Below are 20,010 nucleotides of genomic sequence, written 5' to 3'. Positions count from 1 at the left end.
ACTACCATATGACCCAGCAATCCCACTACTGGGCATATATCCTGAGAAAACCATAATTCAAAAAGAGTCATGTACCACAATGTTCATTGCAGCTCTATTTACAATAGCCAGGACATGGAAGCAACCTAAATGTCCATCGACAGATGAATGGATAAAGAAGATGTGGCATATATATACAATGGAATATTACTCAGCCATAAAAAGAAACAAAATTGAGTTATTTGCAGTGAGGTGGATGGACCTAGAGTCTGTCATACGGAGTGAAGTAAGTCAGAAAGAGAAAAACACTCTGTCATACAGAGTGAGGTAAGTCAGAAAGATGTCGGTCTTCAACTGACATCTCTGAGGTAGGTGGAGGGGGCATAATCACACCCATTTTATAGGTAATAATAACAACAATTAGCGTTTGTCAGGGCTTATTATGGGCTGGGATCTTGAAAAAATTCTCACCTGCATTTTGTCATTGGCTCCTGAGAGGACTTTAGCTAATTTAAGCCCACTCGAAGACCCTAACAAGAGGAGCATTACGTCTGGCAGGCTGGAGGTCAAGTTTATGCCCTTTATGAGAGAAAATTTCACTTCTGTCTTCTGCAATACAGACTATTTTAAAACAAACTGTACAATGATATCCAAATTATAAACAAGCTGTGATTTTTTTAGGCTGCCATAAGCCAAACTACACCAGTGAGCATTTTTTATAAGAAAAACAGGCTCAGATATAACTTACACAAAAAAGAAAAGGACTCTGTTTCTATCAGAATAGAATTTGGAAAACTAACTGCTTAAAAAAAAGGAACACAAAAGTGTGTATATAAAGATATACACACTTTAAAGAAAACACTTTCCATGGTTATAAAAAATACCTTAAAAAGGAATATGAAATGTGATTCTTATCCCCAGTAAATATCTCAAGGGAGATAAGGACAATTTCCCTTTCTTATCCTTCCCCTAAACTGAATTCTCATTTTTCAAAATGAACTTAATATCTGCTTCTTCTTTCTGGATTTGAGTCAGTCCATATTAATTTTTCCTTCTAACTCAAATAGCTTTTTGTTAAACTCAGGTCTTCCCACACCAAAGATGTGTATCAGAGAGTGAATATCAACTTGATCCCATTGAGCTCATCTTCCTAAGAGGCACTGGCTTTGGGAAAACTCCATCTGTAGCTTAAGTCTGGGGAAGCAAACCCTGATGATTAGCTTAAAGCATGTAACGAGAGACAAATAAGAGGAAGAAATGATTGTCGAGAAGTCACCAGGGGAAAGGAGCCAGGAAAAAACCAGGTGGACTAAAGTCTATTGCCTATGGATAGATTCCACAAGTAAAAGAGTCCAAGAGACTAGAGTCTACCACCTACTAGGTGTGAGGCTTTGGGGTCCCTTCTCCTGGGGATTATCTATCTCCCTTTCACCCCATTTTCCCTCTTGTGGGAGCAATGCCATCTCTTCCACTTTGCCAGCTGCTGTTGCCAGGCTGCTGCAGAGGCAACATTAAGTACAGCCTCACATATAGGAAGGGGGCTGATTCCTGAGAGGGGCTTACGTTAGGGAGCCCCAGTAGCTGATTCCGCAGGAACACAGGGCAATCACTTTGCTTGAGTCTTTCTTTTGTGTGTGACACCTAATACTATTTGGAAACACTTTTGGACTGACAAGTTCTCTTCCATTTTTTCCCCCTGGGGTTCCCACGTCCAGTTTTGAACCTTAATAGCAGGCCTCAATGAAAAGACCTGGTTGGCGGACCTAAGTTTATTCAGTTGCCACTCACTCCCATAATAACCAGCAGGGCAAGTATCAAGATCTAATTCGGCCTCTACTTCCTAGCTGGACTGTAAAAGGGAGGGTCTTGAATCTAAAACACACAGTATTGTTAAAATCATGAGGAAGCTCTCCCTATCCTGATGTGGGATGATTTGTAATAAGCAGTGTTAAGGGTGGAACAAAACAAAGGGGCAAAACAATGAGAACAGTGTGCTACGTGTCAGGAAAAATTCGTATCTTGCTTGTATTTGCATAAACAGACTCTTGCAGGATGATATAAAGGATAAATCCATGGATTCTGGGGCTGGACTGCCTGGGTTTGAAACCCTGCCCCACCACAGAGCTGAATGATCGTGGGCAAGTTACGTATTAACCTCTCTGGGCTTCAGCTTCCTCATTTGTAAAAAGGACAAAATTATAGCATCTGCCTCAGAGCTCGTAAAGAAGTTAATATTCACAAAGCACTTAGAACAATGTGCGGCATGTAGTAAGTTGTACTGAATAAATAAACATCATTATTATTACTCATGTTATTTATTAAATAGCATCAAAAGTGGTTACCTGTGTTCTGGAGCCCAGAGCAGGACAGCAGGAAGGAGAAAGAATTTTGACCGTATATCTCTTTTTCTATGAATAAGTTAACTACTCAAAAGATTAAAATAAAAATTATTATTTAATAGTTAAAAATCACTTGCTGCAAGTGGATTTCAAGACCTGTTTTGAAAATTACTTTTTGGATTTTTTGGATTCATACTTTTTTGTGCGAATTGTTGAAAGGCGTCCCTGGACACCCCATTTTTCTGGTTTCCACTGTGATTTTACCCCTCTCCCTAGCCTTCTTCCTCTACGTGTCAATAGTAACAACAATAATAAATAAAGTTCTAATAAGTACCACTTTTTGAACACTTACCGCTTTACATATATTATCTCATGTAATCTTTACAACAACTCTGTGAGACATTAACTCCATATCTCATAGAAAAAGATTACATTAGCTTGTCCAAGATCACAAAGCTAGGCAGGGGTAGTGTCCAGGTTTATTCTGAGGTCTGACACCAAGTCCCTTCTCCAGGATTTCTCTGTTAAAATTCAGATTCCCAGGCCTCGCCCTAGACCCAGGGGATCAGAGCCAGGCCCGGGTATTGTCCTGGAGACGCTCATATCCTCTGAAGCCTGAGGGCCTCAGCACCAGCCTGTGTGCCCACTGCCTGGGCCCGCTTGGCCCTCACCTTTCACTGCACTCTCCACTCTTGTTTCAAGCCCCTTCGTCACTTCCAGAGCCCATGGAAGCAGAGGTCCCTGCGGGCTAGTCCCTCTTCCTCCCGGGCAGGGTACAGAGTACCAGCTCGTCCCACCCTATCAAACACCGCTCTCTATATGGCTGCAGCCTTTGGGCCCCTTAGCTCTTGGCTAGAAAGTCAAATGAGATATGCCTCGGGGAGTACAGCCTGTGGAAGGCGGCCCTGGGCAGCAGCGTGGTTATATTTAGGGTCATGTGTGGGATTTATGGCTCTCCACGAAACCCGCAAGGTCTCCCAGAGGTGACAGCCGAGCTGAACATTAAACCGAAATTAACAGCACAACCAAAACGCTTCCAGGAAATGCCACGTTGCAAGCAATGCCATCCTTATTCTCCCTTGTTTGCACAATGTTTGGGTGAGTCCCCAGCACCGCCTTGGTGGCCCTGTAACTCACTATCAGCACAGTCGGGGGAGGTGAGCTCTGTGACCGAAGTGCTAGCAGCTCATAAAGAGTTACTGTTTGTTTGGAGATCAATGGTCAGAGCCAAGCAGATCATCAGATAAACAACTGCTGTTGGACAGAAGCAAGGCCCTCAAGGGCTCCAAGGAGATGGTGCTCATTAATCAGCCAACTACAGAGAGATGGCAGTGGTCTGATCCACAGCTCAGCACCGCAGGTTCTCCAGGGGTGGGCGCCGGGGTGGGAATGAACAGGGTGATAAGAAGCTTTCAAGGATCCAGATTAGAAACTTCTTCAGCTGGCGATCCTCCCCCAAAGACAAGATTTTCTAAAAGTGGCTGTTCTTGTCATCCTGGGTTCATTTGGCCTTTTCTGCAGAAGACGCTAGCACACGTGAGAACTGCCGTTACACAGACCCCAACAGGTGGGCACCCGCACTTCGTTCAAATTCGGATCAGTGGAAACCAGCTTTTCTCCTGAATCTGACAAACGGTACAAATGGTGGAGGAACCACGTAAGATAGTCCCTAAGTCACCAGGAACAAGTATCACTGATATATTTTAAAAATTTATTTTATTGAAGTATAGTTGATTTACAATGTTGTGTTAATTTCTGCTGTACAGGAAAGTGATTCAGTTACACATATATATATATATATACATTCTTTTTCATGTTCTTTTCCATTATGGTTTCATCAAAGGATATTGAATACAGTTCCCTGTGCTATACAGTAGGACCTTGTTGTTTCATTAATATTTTTTAATAGGGTTTTATGCTTTACAAAGTATGTTAATAACCATTACCCCCATTTGTTCTGCAAAGTACAAACGAAAGGTATGGGAAGATGTAACAAATAAAGGCTGGCCAGGGCATTTTTAAAGCCAGATTCTATCACTTCCCATTGTACCCTCGCTAGGACCCATTTTGTTCCCTCCCTTTGCTAATTTTGTGCTGATAAACTCAGTCTTTAACTTGACTTTTTTACATTCTGAACACATTGGCCAAGATTACTACACTGAGGAGAAACACAGGATTCTGGTTTTGGAACCTGCTGTGAAGTGCAAGGCTATGATAAACCAGACCAGTGAATTAAAAGGTCCAAATCCTCTTAAAAGCTCATGTGTTATATACAATTGGCTGCAGATTTTAAAACAACAAATCTGGCCACGAAATCACTGTGCTTGGTTAGGGCTGGACAAGCAAGGTCACAACAACCACAAAAGCCTGGTAGAAAGACTGACTTAGGAAGTGCATTCAAGTGTGCACTCAAATACAATGAGCAGTTAATTTACACAAGCAGGTTGGCTAACTGTGGTGCTTCCTAACCATCCTTCATGTTTGCTGGTGTTGTATTTCCTCGCTCATATGCGCAAGGACCACTATCTTCATTTCCCAGATATGTTTTGGTAAGCTCAAATCTCTGCTAGGAACACAGATAATACCAGCATTGATTATCAGGAAGGACCGAGATTATCCTAACTTCTCAGGTCGAGAGCCATTTTTTGGAACCTCAGATTTCGCAGTCATTTCAGCAAAATCAAGAGGCAAAGAATTACCACCAAGCTCTGATAGTTATTTATATAGAAAGACTTCCTTGAACAGTCTACAGTAACACATACCAGAAAACATTATAAGATAAAAATACTGTACCTACTATACAAAGAAGTGAAAAGCCTCAGAAAGTGCAGGAAAAATTTTTACAATCCACTCTGGGTACAAGTAGTATAATTTTCCCCATCACCAGAGTGAATAAATACAGGTTTTATCTTCTTACAGATCCCCCAGGCTGCTCGAAACGTGAATTACACCTTTCTATATTTGGAAGGGAATATAAGCACGCAAACTGGCTCCTATTTATTTTCTAAAGTGTCTCCATGAATAGGATTCCCAGTAGCTCTGTCTGTTTGCAGACATTCATCAGCATGAAAGTAAACACACCACCAGGCACACATTTCCCCAGGGCTGCTTCATTCGGAACTAGAGCTCTGGTTTTCGTAGCTGCTTTGTCTAAATATTTTTGGGATGATTCATTCATGGTTTCAGGATTTCAGTAGAGGGCATTCCCAGCAGTCCTGACATACCAAGGCACAGAACAAGACCGAGAGGAAGGGACAGAGTGAAGGTGGTACCTCATGTCTCCATCTGAAAGCAACCCCCTCTGCATCAGAACTAGGCTTCGCCCTGCGATGACCGGCAGCGAGTTTCCTTCTTCTCTGAAATAATAAAAACTCAACATGCTCGGAGCACAGCAGGGGCAGAAGATTGGCACAGTCCGCCCGGCCCTGAAGGCCTGTGACTGAATCAGCAGTGAACTGCACGCTGGAGTTTTCCACAGGACCATTCACACTGGGGCTGGGAAAGTCACACTGGCCTCCCCCTTCTCTGCTGACCGGCAGAAATGCCCAGGCTCCACGCGGCTGCATGCTCCCCACTCCAGGACAGCTCCCTAGAGAAAAAGCGACTTCCTAGGAACTTGGGGTCCCATGGGAAAAAAACCCACATTTCCACAAAGATGCAGCCAGTAGCACCATCTCTGAGAGGGAAAAACTGGAAACAATGGGGAAGTGGCTGAGCAGGGGACAGAGTATCAGGAGAATAAAATACTACACAGCTATTTAAAGTGATGAGCACGCAGATGTGGGCAACCCACCGAAGTGCCAAATCTACAAAAGGTGGCAAAACAGCACACATAGGAAGTGCAAAGTATGTAAAGTTATATGTGAGTGAGCAAAAATAGGAAGTGAGTTTGTGCTGAATCAGAGAGTTCAAATTCATTAGGTTATTTTTTTCCTTTTAAAGGTCCTCAAGGTAGTAATATAAGAATAAAATAAAAGACCATAGAGGCATACCAAATACTTTAATTTTCAAGTGAGGCATATAAACATTTTTCAAGGGTCTTGGATAAAGCGAATGACTCAGGAGTTACCACACTTTCCCATTTCACCCCTCCAAATGCAATGAGGAAGAGGTGGATGCATAAAAACCAAAATTATTAAGCAATGCTTTTCTCAATTTCCTGGTTCAAGGTCACAGTTAATGAAAGGTGTGGAGCTGATGAAGGGGAGTTATAACACCTGCACTCCTGGGAAACCTCCTAATCGCTTGCCATCCTCAGGTTTGTGAAGGAGAAAAAACTGGCTCCGTATATTCTTCTCTGAAACTCAATTTGCAAAAGTACATTTACACTGGGAAACAAAGTCAGTTTAAAATAGGCTAAGGAGAAGAATTATCAGCCTCCAGGTTTCCAACTTCCCCCTTAGAAAAAGAACAGAGACCTCCGGCAATAAAAATTGACAAATGACTCAAAGAAAAAAATCATTCGGGGGGGGGGGGGGGAATAAAGGACTGAATTCTCTTTAAATAGCCTAGAATGAAGTGGGAGACACAGTGGTGTCTGTACTGTGGCTGCAAGCTCCAGAACTGCGAACAGCTCACACACTTCAGTCTTGATTCTTACACAACCACTTCATCTGCCTTCTTCACTTTCAGCTGAGCAGTATACAAACTCACCCTATCAGATGCAGGCCAGACAGAAAGCCCCAAGCACCAGCAAGCTTGGGCTTTGAACGTGCAAGGCCATAATGCACATTTCTTATTTGTGATTATGAGCTCCCTTGAGAAGCAACGGGGCTTATTTTCATAGTACTCTTCTATTACTGGACTTAATTCTACACTAATGGTGTTTTAAAAGTTCTATCACTATGGAAACCTGACATTTACCTCCCTTCCTCACTTTTTCTGTTAATTTTAGAGCTTATTTTTTCCCCTCTAGAAAAGCAATAATCTAAAATAACTAGAGGTATTCTACACACGTAGAAGTCATGGCTTCAAAGATTTAGACCCCGTGACCATGGTTCAGAGGTGTGGCTCGCTGCTCCTGAAATGCGCACGTGGCCCTCTTTATCAGAAACCCCGTCGCTAGCCCTGTTGAAATGCTGTCTGTATACCATCTCTCAGCTGAAGTGAAGCAGAAAGGGAGCAGTTTCAATGAAGAATTAAATTTGCTGACCCACTTGGGTGGAAGAAAAAAACCACCCCGCTGGTGGATTAATATGGTTGAATAGCTAGATGCCACTGCACCTGTGGGTGGCACTTGGTTGAATAGCTAGATGCCACTGCACTTGTGGGTGGCACTTGATGTAAGGGGCGGGGGGAAAATGGACCCCAAATTAGACCTGGGTCTTGGTCCTGTTGGGTGACTATGGATAGAGGACTTTACCTCTCTGGCCTTCACTTTCTTTGATCGTTGCACAGAAGGGGAACTGGATAAATTACCTTTCAAGGAGTCTTCCGGTTTGAAATTATGATTCTATGATTTCTCCCTTATCAGGTAATTTAATTCTCACAAACAACCCAGTGGATAGGTATTCATATCCCTATCATGCAAATGAGGGGACTGAGGCTCAGAAAGGTCAAAACACCTGCTCTAGTTGTTCAACTAAAGAGTGGGACTCAGGGCCAGGATCTGAACCTAGGTTGTCCAACTCCACACCAGCACTGCTGTCATTTTAAGTGGTATCATGACTACTTCAAATATGGCATTAAATCTTTATTACTCTTTATATAAAAAGTTGGGAGACAGGCATCCAGTATTCTGGAGTCTGAATCTGAAGGCTTCCTTTATTGAAAAGTAAACTGCCTGGGTATGTTTTAACGTTCTTTTTCTTTTTAGGGGGCTCAGACCTGGCCTCTGCTTTTGCTTAATTAGGGACATAGTCCTTGGGATGAGTTGAGGTCTGCTTTCTTTGTTCTTTTCTCCAATTCCAAAGCATTGCTTCTTCTGAAACACTTCCCCTACCAGCCTCCAAATGAACAGGCAGGCCACCTGGATCTTTCTTATAATTACACAAATAACACTTTTTTAAAAAAAAAATAGGGACCTGTTTACATATAACACAATTGGTGGAGCAACTCAAGTTGCAGCCCAGGAGAAAGAAGAATTACAACCAAGTGGCATTTATGAAACACGTTCCAGGGGGACAAAGGTCAGAACACAAAGATGATACACAGGAGAAAGCTCATGGGATCTGAGCCTGTGCTTCAAAAGTAGGGAGCTTATCAAGCTTTGAAAACAAGCCTTTTCTCCTGCCCTCTTCACCAGGGAACTGGAAGGATAAATACACCCCCCCCCCACCCCCGGAAAACACCCCAGGCTCCACCAAGGCCCTGGGGAAATTTGAGAGCATGTGCAATCTGTTTGCTACTTTGTTTTTTATTTCCTTTAACAGTGACCTGGAGCAGAACTCAGGAAGGAGCCTCTGATTTCACAGCTGAAGTGTTCCTGGAAGGGGGACATCTTCCAGGCTACTGTGCAGGGCTTGGTCTTACATGTGCAATGGCTCTCAGTGGTGCCACCAGGATCAAACTCAGCCCGTCCAAGGGCTCTATCCACTTTCCCAGACCTGTGCCGTGGGGCCTGGCCATCATTCCCACCACGGCTCTGGCCCCGGCAGGCAGGCTCTTCTAGTGCCCTGATAACCCCACTGCCTTTTCTCTGACAAGTCCCAACTCCTCCAGGCCCGCCCTCATCCTTCCTCTCCCAGCCTCCCACAGCTCCCAATACTCTACAATTCTGCAATCAGTTACTTCCTGTTGTTAGCTATTTTCTATACCCGTGCCTAGATATTCACTAAGAACTTGAGTTTCTATCCAGGGCAGGGACCACATCGTTGCCTTGCATGACAGGTAACCCAGGCCAGGATCTAGGGTTACCTTTACATCAAGAGGGATCCCTCTTCAAGTTCGCAGATGACAGGATGCCTTGTTCATCAACTACGGCTCATAATGAACACAGACTGTGCACACACAGTTGGCCCTTCGTATCCGAGGAGATTGGTTCCAGGACCCCTGAGGATACCAAAATCCTCGGATGCTCAAGTCCCGTATTTCAAATGGAGTAGTATTTGCATATAACATATGCACATCCTCCCTTATACCTTAAATTATCTCTAGTTTACTTATAATCCCTAAAACAATGTAAATACTATGTAAATAGTTGCTGGCACTCAGCAAATTCAAGTTTTGCTTTTTGGAACTTTCTGGAATTTCCACTCCCAATATTTTTGATCCACAGTTGGTTAGATCCACGGATGCGGATCAGAGGGCAGACAGTACTTATTTCTTCTAAGTCATTTTTTTTTAAGTCCAAGCACTTTACTAATGTAAAATTTACATTCTAAATATTTTTCCTTTGTGGTTTTCTGTGTTTTCCAAATGTTCTCCAATAATCAGATAAGTAGAAGATATTTCTATCTTTTTTTTTTTTTTTTTTTTTAAGAAAAGTGAATTAAGGAACTGCCTGGTTTATTCAGGGCCCAGCAAAATGGAAATAAAATGATGTTGTCATGCCATCTAGTGGCACTGACACAAAACAGCCAAGACAAGTGTGAGGGCTTGGGACCACCTGAGTCCCACCCAGGCTTTTGGGGGAAAAAGAGGCGTCTTTTCGTTTCCCAGAATACTTGAAGTTTCCAGAGGAGGGTGAGGGTCCTCGACTAGAGATGGATGGGGGTGCTACTGCCCCCTCCACTGCCTTACCTCCCTGCAATTCTGACGCTTAGAGAAGGGAACTGGGGATGGGACGGGAGGGGGAAGGTGCCTGCCGTCAGTTGCAGGGAGCAGCCATTGATGTTCCCCCAGGCTGCGCCCACACCTCTGAAGTGTGGGAAGCAAAGTTCCCCACGCGCCACAGCGGGGACCATGGGCGGGGCTACTGCACACCTGCCAGATTTGCAGGAAACAACCAGCATCTAGTGCTGTGTTCAGGTCGCCCCAGTGAGTCACAGGTAACAATCCCAGTTAGAATCCTTAAGGCACAGAGGGTAAGTGCGGGGTGTCCATGGGTCAGGTGTGATAAGGGACACTCCCTCTTTGCTTCAGATCACCCTGTTTTAATCACACTTAGAGTCTCACCCCATCATATACAAGGTCCCTGACGCCAGCCAAGTTTCTCAAGAGGTCTCAGTCAGCAAAGCCGAGGCAGCAGGCACGGTCAGGGGAACACTGAGAGGCAGCAAATGCTGGTGCAGTTCTGTCACTGTGACACTAGAAATATACACGGCTTTCCCTCTTTGCTGAGCAAGGGGGCTCAGTGGGCACGAGCCGCCTTCAACTATTCCCAGGGGTGCAGGTGCCACTTGCCTCTTCGTCCCTCCCTTCTTCGGCCCTCTCCTTCCACTTGGTCAAAGTCTGGTGGCTTCTACCTCCCAGGCACCTCTGGAAGCCCCGGTCCTGCTCCATCTACACCATCCACTCTGGCCTGGGGAGCAGCAATGGCCTCCTAACTCACGTCCCCTCGCCACAAACCCCTCCTCAGGGCACTCCCCTCCATGCTGCAGCTCGAGTGGTCTTGTGGGTTTCCATAGGTGTAATCGATCAAGTCACTCTACAGCTAAAACCCTTTAGTGACTTCACCGTCCTTAGGATTGATTCCAAATCCTTTACGTGACCTGCAGACAAGTCCTGCTAAAATCTGGCTCAGCCCATCTCCCCTTGTCTCTGCTCTGTCCCCTCCGGGGGTCATCACACCGAAGTTACTGGCTCCATGTCTGCCTTCCCCACCAGAATGTGAGTGCGGCAAGGGCCACGTTGACCTCGCTGTTCTTGCTCCTGGCTGCAGCGCCAGGGCCACACACAGGACCAGGTACACAAAGGCGGCAACAGAGACTGGTGGTCGAGAGCTTGGTTTTGAGAGGCAGGGGAATACAGGTTCAAATCCTGGTTCTGCCACTAATCAACCATGGGATTTGGGGCAAGGGACTTGAGTTCTCTCTGTCACGCCGCAAGTATTTAATGAATAAATGAAATAATGGATGTGACCAAAAATGGCATCTCAAGTGATTAATTTTAAAGCCAATGATACTTTACTAGATGAAAGGACCTTCTATCCTGCTGAAGTTAAAAAAAAAAAAAAAAAAAAAAAAGGAAGGAAAAATCTAAATTTTACGGGTATGTTGCAAATCCTGATTGAATTTTATTTGCATTGATTGCCTATTTGGTAGACGGTCCGTGTACAACCTAACACATGGGTACGAGTCAGATGCCTAGAGAAGGCAAAGAAAATAAACAACTAACATTTCACAACCTAGATGAATAAGGCATTAAATAGACATTTATTGTAGTTCAAATACATTTAATAATTCAACAATCGTGTCTTGCAATTCACACAACTAAAATAAGCAGTTCATAAAATGGAATTTAATTTAAATATTTTGCAAGTATTTAAATATTCAGTTTATTTTCATAATATGTAGCTTGACATCAATATCAGCCACACTATAAAAAAAGGTATAGTGGACCAGAATACAGAAGATTATCCAGGCTTATTTACTTTTCCAAAGAACTTAAGGGGGTAAAAAAAACCCACATCACAGACCACACCTATTTTTGCAAAATGATGGGTCTTTAAGGCAGTGGTCTCCAGCCAGGGTACTCAGAGATTTTCCAAGGGGTGCAGACAAGACAATTTTAAGTGAATGAATTGCCAGATCCTCAATTTCCATTTGTATTTTTCCTAAAACTGGTCTGCCTGAATATGATACCACCTCCCCTTTCCCAGTTTCCCATCTCCCACCAGAGAGGAGAAGGGTGGACTTCTCACCCTCCTTGAAATCTTAGATCACATAGAAACTGCCGCATCAGCTAACTAAGACGTATGAAATGGCTGTTATACGATTCCTGTTTCTCTTTCACTTAGAGGCAACCTGCTTAACCTGAATACTCAGAGAGATGGGAAAACTGAAATATTACTACATCCTCTGCAACTATTTTGAGGGGGTGTGTAGTTTTACATTATTTGGGGGGTATGTGAGCAAAAACATTGGAAGGCCACTGCTCTAAAGGGTTTGCACTGGGGAGTGGCTTAGCCTGGACCACTTGAACTCATGGCTTTGAAAAGTTTTCAGTAATTGGAGCTGTATTTTCTGGTCATCTCATCAGATATCTTTGACCCTCAATGGCAACCAGTGCCAACGGAACTTGGATCCAGGATGCCGAGGCCTTCCCACTTCTCCGAGTCATGTCTGGGATGATATGACCAAAGGATCTCTGCGGGATGTTGCAGGGAGCCAGAATGCCCCTCATCACCAGCTCTTACCCTCCCGAACACTGCTTGGGAGCACCCCCTAACCTCACCCTTTATCCCCCTCGCTGTCCCTCCGCCGTGGGGCTTGGTTTAGGAGCTACGGAGAAGTCTGATGCTCTGATGCACAGACCACTCCTGCCTCTTTGCCAGGGAATACCACTCACTGCCCCTCCATGACCAAGGTTAAGGAGGGGAAGGAAGGGGCTCCTCCACGTCCCTGCAGCCCTACTTTTAAATAGAAAGCACGGCAGAGCTGTTAAGGGAGTGGTGCTGGTACCGTTTGGGTTCTAATCTCAGCTCTACCATTTATTAACTGCCACCAGAAAGGCAGGCTACTAACCCTCTTAATGCCTCAGTTTAGCTACCTGTTAAATGACGGGAAGAGTAGAACCATCTCCTGGGATTGTGAGGGTTACTGAGCTGGCATACAGAAGCTTAACAAATGAAGCTGTTACGATTGTTATTAAATGTAAAGTTTAGAACTTCAAAAGTGAACTCTAAAAAGGAAAAGGTAGGAATCGGCAGAGTGCCACCCTACCACTTCCCATGCCATGGCCCTCAGTTCTGCCTTTCAGCCAAGCCTGGCCCCACTGGCGGCAGCAGCCCATGCTCTGCCCCGAAGGAGGTTAGCGGCAAATCATCTCTGACGGGGACAGCCCCTCACTCCTGGGCAGCTGCCACCGCGGCAAGAGACCCCCCCAGAGCCTGGCTCCCCCATACCTGGGCTTGCCCTGGGGACAGGGGAGTGCACAGGGGGACCCCAGTGTTGTCACACACAGCTGGCAGGATTCTGTGCAAATCTCCCACGCACAGCACAGACCTCCTCCCCTGAAGGTCCGCTTCTGCATGGGTGGGTGGAGAGGGCAGAGGCGTGGTAGGCTGAAGTGGCCCAGGGTCCCTCTTTAACTCAGCAAGGAAGGAAACTTACCTGAAGAGTGATGGGACAAAAGAGGACCGGTCTGGCTTCGCATCAACTGTGTCATTGCTTGCTGAGTCCCCAGCCCCCTGTTCCACAATATGGTCTTGACTGTCTGCCATCTGGAAGGAAAAAAACCAACCAGAAAATTGGTACCCAGTGGCATCCCTGGTGTCATGACATTTTAAAATAACACTCATTCAGTGACACAGCTTTTAATTAAGCCTGGAGATGACCAGTACTGCATATCTGGGCTCCAGGGCTGCTGCACCAACAACTCATTCAAATGCTCGAGTGCCAGCTCCATTTCAGGCCTCATTCCAGAGACTCGATACACAGTGGCAAAGAAAGCAAAGTCCTTGCCCCTCTGGGAGCTTCTGATCCAGCATTCACGATTTTGTTAAATGTTCACTGCTTATGAGACGCTGTGGAAGGTTCGTCAAAGTCTGTAACAACAAGAAACTCCCCCTAAATTCCTGACAGGTTATAAGATGCTCATCCTTTGCCCGACATCACTCAAACCCAGTTAAAAAACAGCAGCGACCTGGAGTATAAAGTTCTCTTTCTGTTTCAGATGGTTTTACATGGTTCTACCAGAGTAGATTTCCATCAAACTATTTTCCTGCTCAAGAATCTTCATGAGATCCCTACAATCTAAAAGTTCAAACCTTAAACTGAACTCCTTGGATCTTAAGGGTCTTCATTATCTAGTACTGGAGTCGATAACAAACTATGGCCCACCACCTGTTTTTTTGTTTGTTTGGTTTTTCTTTGAATTTTATTTGTTCTTCCTTTTTCTAATTTTATAAGGTTGAAGCTGAATTTACTGATTTGTGACCTTACTTCTTTCCTACATACAGGTGTTCAGTGCTAAAAATTTCACTCTAAATACTCACCACCTGTTTTTGTAAATAAAGTTGGAACATAGCCACGCCCATTCATTTACATGCTGTCTGTGGCTACTTTCCCACCACAACCAGAGTTGAGTAATTGTGACACAGATCATGTGGCCTAAAAAGCCTAAAATATTTACTACCTGGCCTTTTACAAAAAAGGTTTGCCAACCCCTGATCTAGGATTAACTGCCAGCCAGTCGGATCCCCTACTCACCTTCTACTTCCCTTACTTTAAGTAGTAAAAATAGCAATAATAAGAATAGAAACTCACACTTATTATTTGCTGTGCTAATTGTTTCATAAGCATTATCTTATTTAACACTCCCCCAAATGCTGTTAGATCAGCCCTATGATCACTGCCTTTTGACAGATGAGAAAGCTGCAGTTAGAAAAGGTTAGTAACTAGTCCCAGGCTAAGTAACTAGTAAACTAGACTTGGATCTGAAGCCGGCAAACAAGCACTCAGAACCCACCCCTCACCACCACACCATTCGGCCTCCCAGCCTCCTAGCATCCTTGGGCCCGCTATGCTCATTTCAGCTTCCATCAGGGCTTCTGGTTCTCCCTTTCTGGTAGTCACCACCCAAATGTTTGCTGGACAGGCCATCTTTGCCCAGCTGGCTAGTTCTCAACCTTCAGAATTCAGTTTAATGGCACCTTTGCAGGAGGTCCTCCTGGATTACACCTACCTCACCAACTCCCTCCCTTCCCCCAGTCCCTCTACAGCCCTTCTATTTATCTTGTTTACTTGCACTCTACTTATTGCTTGGTTCAAACACGACAATGTAAGTTCATCATGGCAGAGGCCCCTGGCACACAAAAAGTATTTGCTAGATCGGGCTTCCCTGGTGGCGCAGTGGTTAAGAATCCGCCTGCCAATACAGGGGACAGGGGTTCGAGCCCTGGTCCGGGAAGATCCCACATGCCATGGAGCAACTATGCCTGTGCGCCACAACTACTGAGCCTGCGCTCTAGAACCCGCAAGCCACAACTACTGAGCCCGCGTGCCACATCTATTGAAGCCCGCGCGCCTACAGCCCGTGCTCCGCAACAAGAGAAGCCACCGCAATGAGAAGCCCGTGCACTGCAACGAAGAGTAGCCCCCGCTCGCCGCAACTAGAGAAAGCCTGTGCACAGCAACGAAGACCCAACTCAGCCAAAAGTAAAAATAAATAAAATAAATTTATTAAAAAAAAATCATTTGCTAGATAAATATTAATTGAATGGGAAGCTGGAAGAAATCAACGCTCTGAGGGAAGAGAATTAGCTAAGTGACACAGCTGGTCAGAAGCACAGTCTTGAGTTGTTTCTCCTAAACCAAGTCCTGTGTCCTTTCCCGTAAAGGGACTGGCCTTCAGTAACAAAGGGAAACCTCTCCAGACTCTAATTCCTGCCGATCTCTATCTCTGAGCAATCGCACAGTGGGCCAGGTTGGCAGCTGCAGGTCTGTGTTCCCGTCAGGCTCACCCAGGGATGTTTTCACACCGCTGGAAAACAAGATGGCATCTATCTCACAGAATACCCGTGCCCCAGAGCACAAGCAATGACTTTTGGAGGTGGGCAGAAGGAATCCAACTGGGGGGAGGTATCCAAGATGGCAAAACGCCAACCTTGTGTCCTTGAGTCCCGAGAGGCATTATCATGTCACCTTGCAGCTTATTTAGGGGTGAGCTGGGCAGTGAGGAGAGAAGTGAGAGGAAGGGCGAATCCTGCAGCCGGATCTTTACAAAGACAATGAGAAGTCCGATGGCTATCTTGTTCCTCAACACATCGTGAACCCCCCATCATAGCCACCAACCTGTCTCCAGTTGTGAGGCAGTAAGATTTTTCTGATTAGGACCCAAAATGCTTCTTGAAAACAGAGATAACCCATCCCCAGAGGAGATGAGCGTTAAGTCCACGCATGCAGAAAACACTCAGTCATTTTTATTTCATTTCCTTTATACAGACTTAGTTACTTTTCACTGTGGATTGTTATTAGCAAAGCACGGAAGTATTTTCAAAATTAACAAGTTAATATTATACAAAATCCACCAGAAAAAGACACTAAATTCGACATGTGTTGTTGAAACCTTGAGTCTTTTGCTAAGGCTAATCTTAAAGACTGAATCTAGGAAGTATGAGGATATAACAATGTGACCATTATATATAGATATAATTTCCTGGAAGTCCAAGGCACCAGGTGTGTGCTAGGAGCCGGGGATACACCTGACCTGGTCCTGCCTTGTTGAGAGACAGGCACTGATAAACAGCACAAATGTTGACGGACAACCGTGATCAGTGCCATGAGGTTGAACAACTTGCGGCCACAGTAGGGGACCTGACCTAGCCCCAGAGGAATTAGGGAGGGTTCTCAGGGGAGGAAATGTTTGACCTGAGGTCTGAGAAGGGGAAGCAGAGAGGGTGGAAGTGAGGGAGGCACAGGGAACTGCATGTCCGTTAAACACCTGACATGCTCCATCGACGGAGGGGCTCAGCTTGAATCCCGCATCCCTCCCAGATTTTTGGAGGGAGCTTTGGACTTAGCGACAGGCTGATTTCTATGGCTCAGTGGTGGGAGGATCTCCAGAACTTTCTCTGCAAACACTAGGCCAGAAGGGTCTTCTGTGTGAAACCTACAGCATCTTTCTGGGTTGGTGCTGTTTACCGTCTAGGAGGGCAGCAAGAGTCCCTTCTAACAAGTTGCCAGAGTGTGCGTCTAAAACGAGTCAGTGCTAGGGCTTTACTCTTAAATCTGTAAGGCTAAACATTCAGTGACTTTCTTATTCCTATGAGACTGGGCTTAATTTCTGGGTGAAATCAAGTTCACCCAGAACGAGAGTGGTGACCGAGTGGGGAGCCTGACCTTGGTCACATCATATCAGTCAAGCCAAGGCTTGGTGTTGACCTTTTATTTCTGCTTATCTTCACAGCCCAAGACATTTCAGGCCTATCTCAGTCTGCTCTACTTGGAGAGGGCATGCCTGGCATTATTTTCTTGTATTCGTTCCCTCTGTAATGCTTCAGGCTGCAAAGAGCAGTCATCCATTCAAGGGAATATTGCTTATTCAATTGCTTCAATTGTTAAAAACATCTATCTTCTCTTTAAATAAATGAATATATAATACACATGAAGCATTAACAGTGTCAGGCACTCTCTGTAAGCGCTCTGCTAATTATTATCATTACTCTTACTATTGTCCACTAGGACTCTTATTTGTAGATTATCTTAATCATCCTTTTATAGTTCCAGTTATAGAAAAGTGCCAGGTACATGGTAGGCACTCAAAATTTCTTTATAAATGTCACAACTGAAATGTACTTAAAAATTTTTAATCTTTCAGGGCCCCGAATAAATTGTTGATATGGGACAGACCACAGAACCAAAGGGACCTAGGAGGGCGGTTGAGAACTCAGTTATGGTGAACCACAGACCAGGGGTTTAAATCAGCGCCTCCAGGGGTTTACATCAACCTCTCCTGAGTTTCGTCATCTGTAAAATGGGAAAATGGTGATGCCTAAGTCACACGTGGCTATGAGAATGAATGGAGCAATGCGTGTAAAATGCTAAGCATGGTGTCTAAATGTTCAATAAGTAGTCCCTGTTATCACCACTGCCCACAGAACTCAAGACTAAGACAACATTCAACTGTCAACCCTCACTGGTATTTTAAAATCACATTAATATTTTAAACAGCTTTTGTGGAGACTGAAAAAAAAGTTCCTCTAGTGATTATTTCTATACATACTTAATAGGCGACTGGTACAGATCTGGTAGGAAATCAGTTCCCAGCTACTGTCTGAATTTCATTGCAGCTGCTTCCCCCGAAAAGTGACATAATACAACTTGTGCCTCACTCTTGCCCCAATGAAGACAATCTTCCTAAAAGGCTCAAAGAGAAGCAGCCCAGGGGACCTCCACTGTTCACCTCCGGCACCTGGAGGGGGAGGGGGCTCTGCTGGGCACTGAAGTACTCCACTGTCCCCTGATGCTCACGACACTGCTAGGAGGCTGTATTGCAGAAGAAACTTCAGTTTTCTCAGAGAGGTTAAGTAACCTGCCCAAAGCCACAGAGCTAAGAGGAAGCAGAAGTGGATTATGAACCTAGGCGGTGACGGGCTACCTGGGATGAAGGTCAGGCCATAGGCCCTAAAGGAGGAAATAGCCTGTAAGTAAACTAAGGTTAGGGCCACGTCCTTGGCCAGCCCAGGAGTTCAAGGGAAAAGGCTGGGAATGACTCAGAATCACCCACATATAATTTTACTGCCCCCCAAAAAGCGAAGTTGAATACAGTGGTGAAAGGCTGCAGCCTGAGAGTCCTGCCTTCTTCCGCTTCCTCAAGGAATCTTCGAGAGCCGTGCACAAGGGTACCTGAACGAAGATGACAGCGGCTTACGTGTAGCCTGCTAAGCCCTGACAGATGCACGGCTATGCACCACAATCACCTCATTCCATCGTCGCAGCAACCGTCAGCCCGGGCCCACCACTAACCCCATTTCACAGACAAGCACAGAGAGGGCCAAGGCCCCACAGCTGACGGGCAAGGAGGCGAGAGAACGAACCCCTCCCGCCCTCCTAAATCCACCCCTCCTTCTTTTCGAAATCCCGAACAGTACCGGGTGTCCCAAGCCCGGGGACCAGAATGGAACAGAGGACAAGCTGAGAAAAGCAGGCGATGGTGTGGGTGGCAGAGAGCCTTCTCCTCCTAAGTTGAGCGCCGGCCGTCGGGGCCGCTTAGCCCGAAGGGACCGGGCCCCCACCGACTGCGCTCGGCGAGAAGGGAGGAAGGAGGCAGGGGAAGGCAGGGCAGAAGCGCGGCGGCGGGCGGTAGAGGCGCCGGCGGAGGCGGGGGCCAAAGTTACCGTTCCCTCGACGATCGGGAGGCCAGAGCTGGCGGCCGTCTCCGTCTCTCCGCCGAGAGGGTCTGCGGCTGCTCGAATGAAAGCGAAAGTAAAAGCCCCTACGCGGCTAGGGGAGGAGTCGCCCGGGGCTGGAAACGGACCGGGCAGGCGGGGCTGCGGACGCCGCCTCCGGCCCGGAACCCCGCGCTCCGCAAAGTCCGCCGCGCGCAAGACCACCAGGCCGCCGCGCGCCCCCTCGGGGAGAGCGCGCCCAGCCCAGCCGGCCAACTGTCGCGCGCGCCATCGCCGGAGGGCGCCCTCGGCAAAGCTGGCCGCGGGCACCGGAGAGCGTGCTGGGCGAAGTTTGCGCAGCTCTAGCACCGCGCTCCAAGTGACCCGGAGAGCGCGCTCCGCAAACCCGCCGCACGCGGCCTCCCCATCCAGGCGAACTGAAGAGCGCGCCCTGCCGACTTCGCGGCTCTGGACGATGGGGCGCTCGTCGGAGACCCCCGCTCCTGCTCTCCCGCTGCTGCCCGGGTCTACACCTGGACTTCGGCCTCCACACCAGCTCCGGGACCCAGTTCCCAAGGCCCGAGGACGCCTCCCCCGCCAGACCCTGACCCCAGTATGCGCGGGCTGCGCCCCTCGGGGGGACGGGGCGCCCACATCTGCAAGAGCTACCGTCTCCCAGGGGCCCGCGCTGGGAGCCGCCGTGGTCTCCCGCCTCCCAGAACTTGCTTCCAGTCCCTGGCGCGCCTTTCTCACCCTTGGGCAGCAGGACAGGACGCTAACTCCGTTTCCTGCAGAGCGCGTCCCCAGTGCCTAACACCGCCT

The 20,010-nt window shown here is 46.5% G+C and overlaps 1 protein-coding gene across 7 annotated transcripts in view; it reads right to left on the bottom strand.

The window, feature by feature from the left end:
- The window catches only part of CASP7 (caspase 7), a 31,146-nt gene extending 11,136 nt beyond the window's left edge, over positions 1 to 20,010 (bottom strand). The window contains exons 1-3 of one of the 7 annotated variants that reach the window (XM_082407979.1): positions 19,942 to 20,010; positions 19,198 to 19,265; positions 13,472 to 13,581 (exon numbers count right to left, since the gene is read on the bottom strand). In XM_082407979.1, the coding sequence (XP_082264105.1) occupies positions 13,472 to 13,581 (110 nt within the window). In that variant the 5' untranslated portion in view covers positions 19,198 to 19,265; positions 19,942 to 20,010. The other 6 variants (XM_082407978.1, XM_082407983.1, XM_082407981.1 and 3 more) reach the window with 6 other exon arrangements.

Source organism: Balaenoptera borealis, assembly GCF_965194805.1.
Source record: "Balaenoptera borealis genome assembly, chromosome: 10".
Taxonomy (NCBI): domain Eukaryota; kingdom Metazoa; phylum Chordata; class Mammalia; order Artiodactyla; family Balaenopteridae; genus Balaenoptera; species Balaenoptera borealis.
Note: the sequence above shows the minus strand (reverse complement) of the source record. Positions and strands in the feature narration are given on the sequence as shown.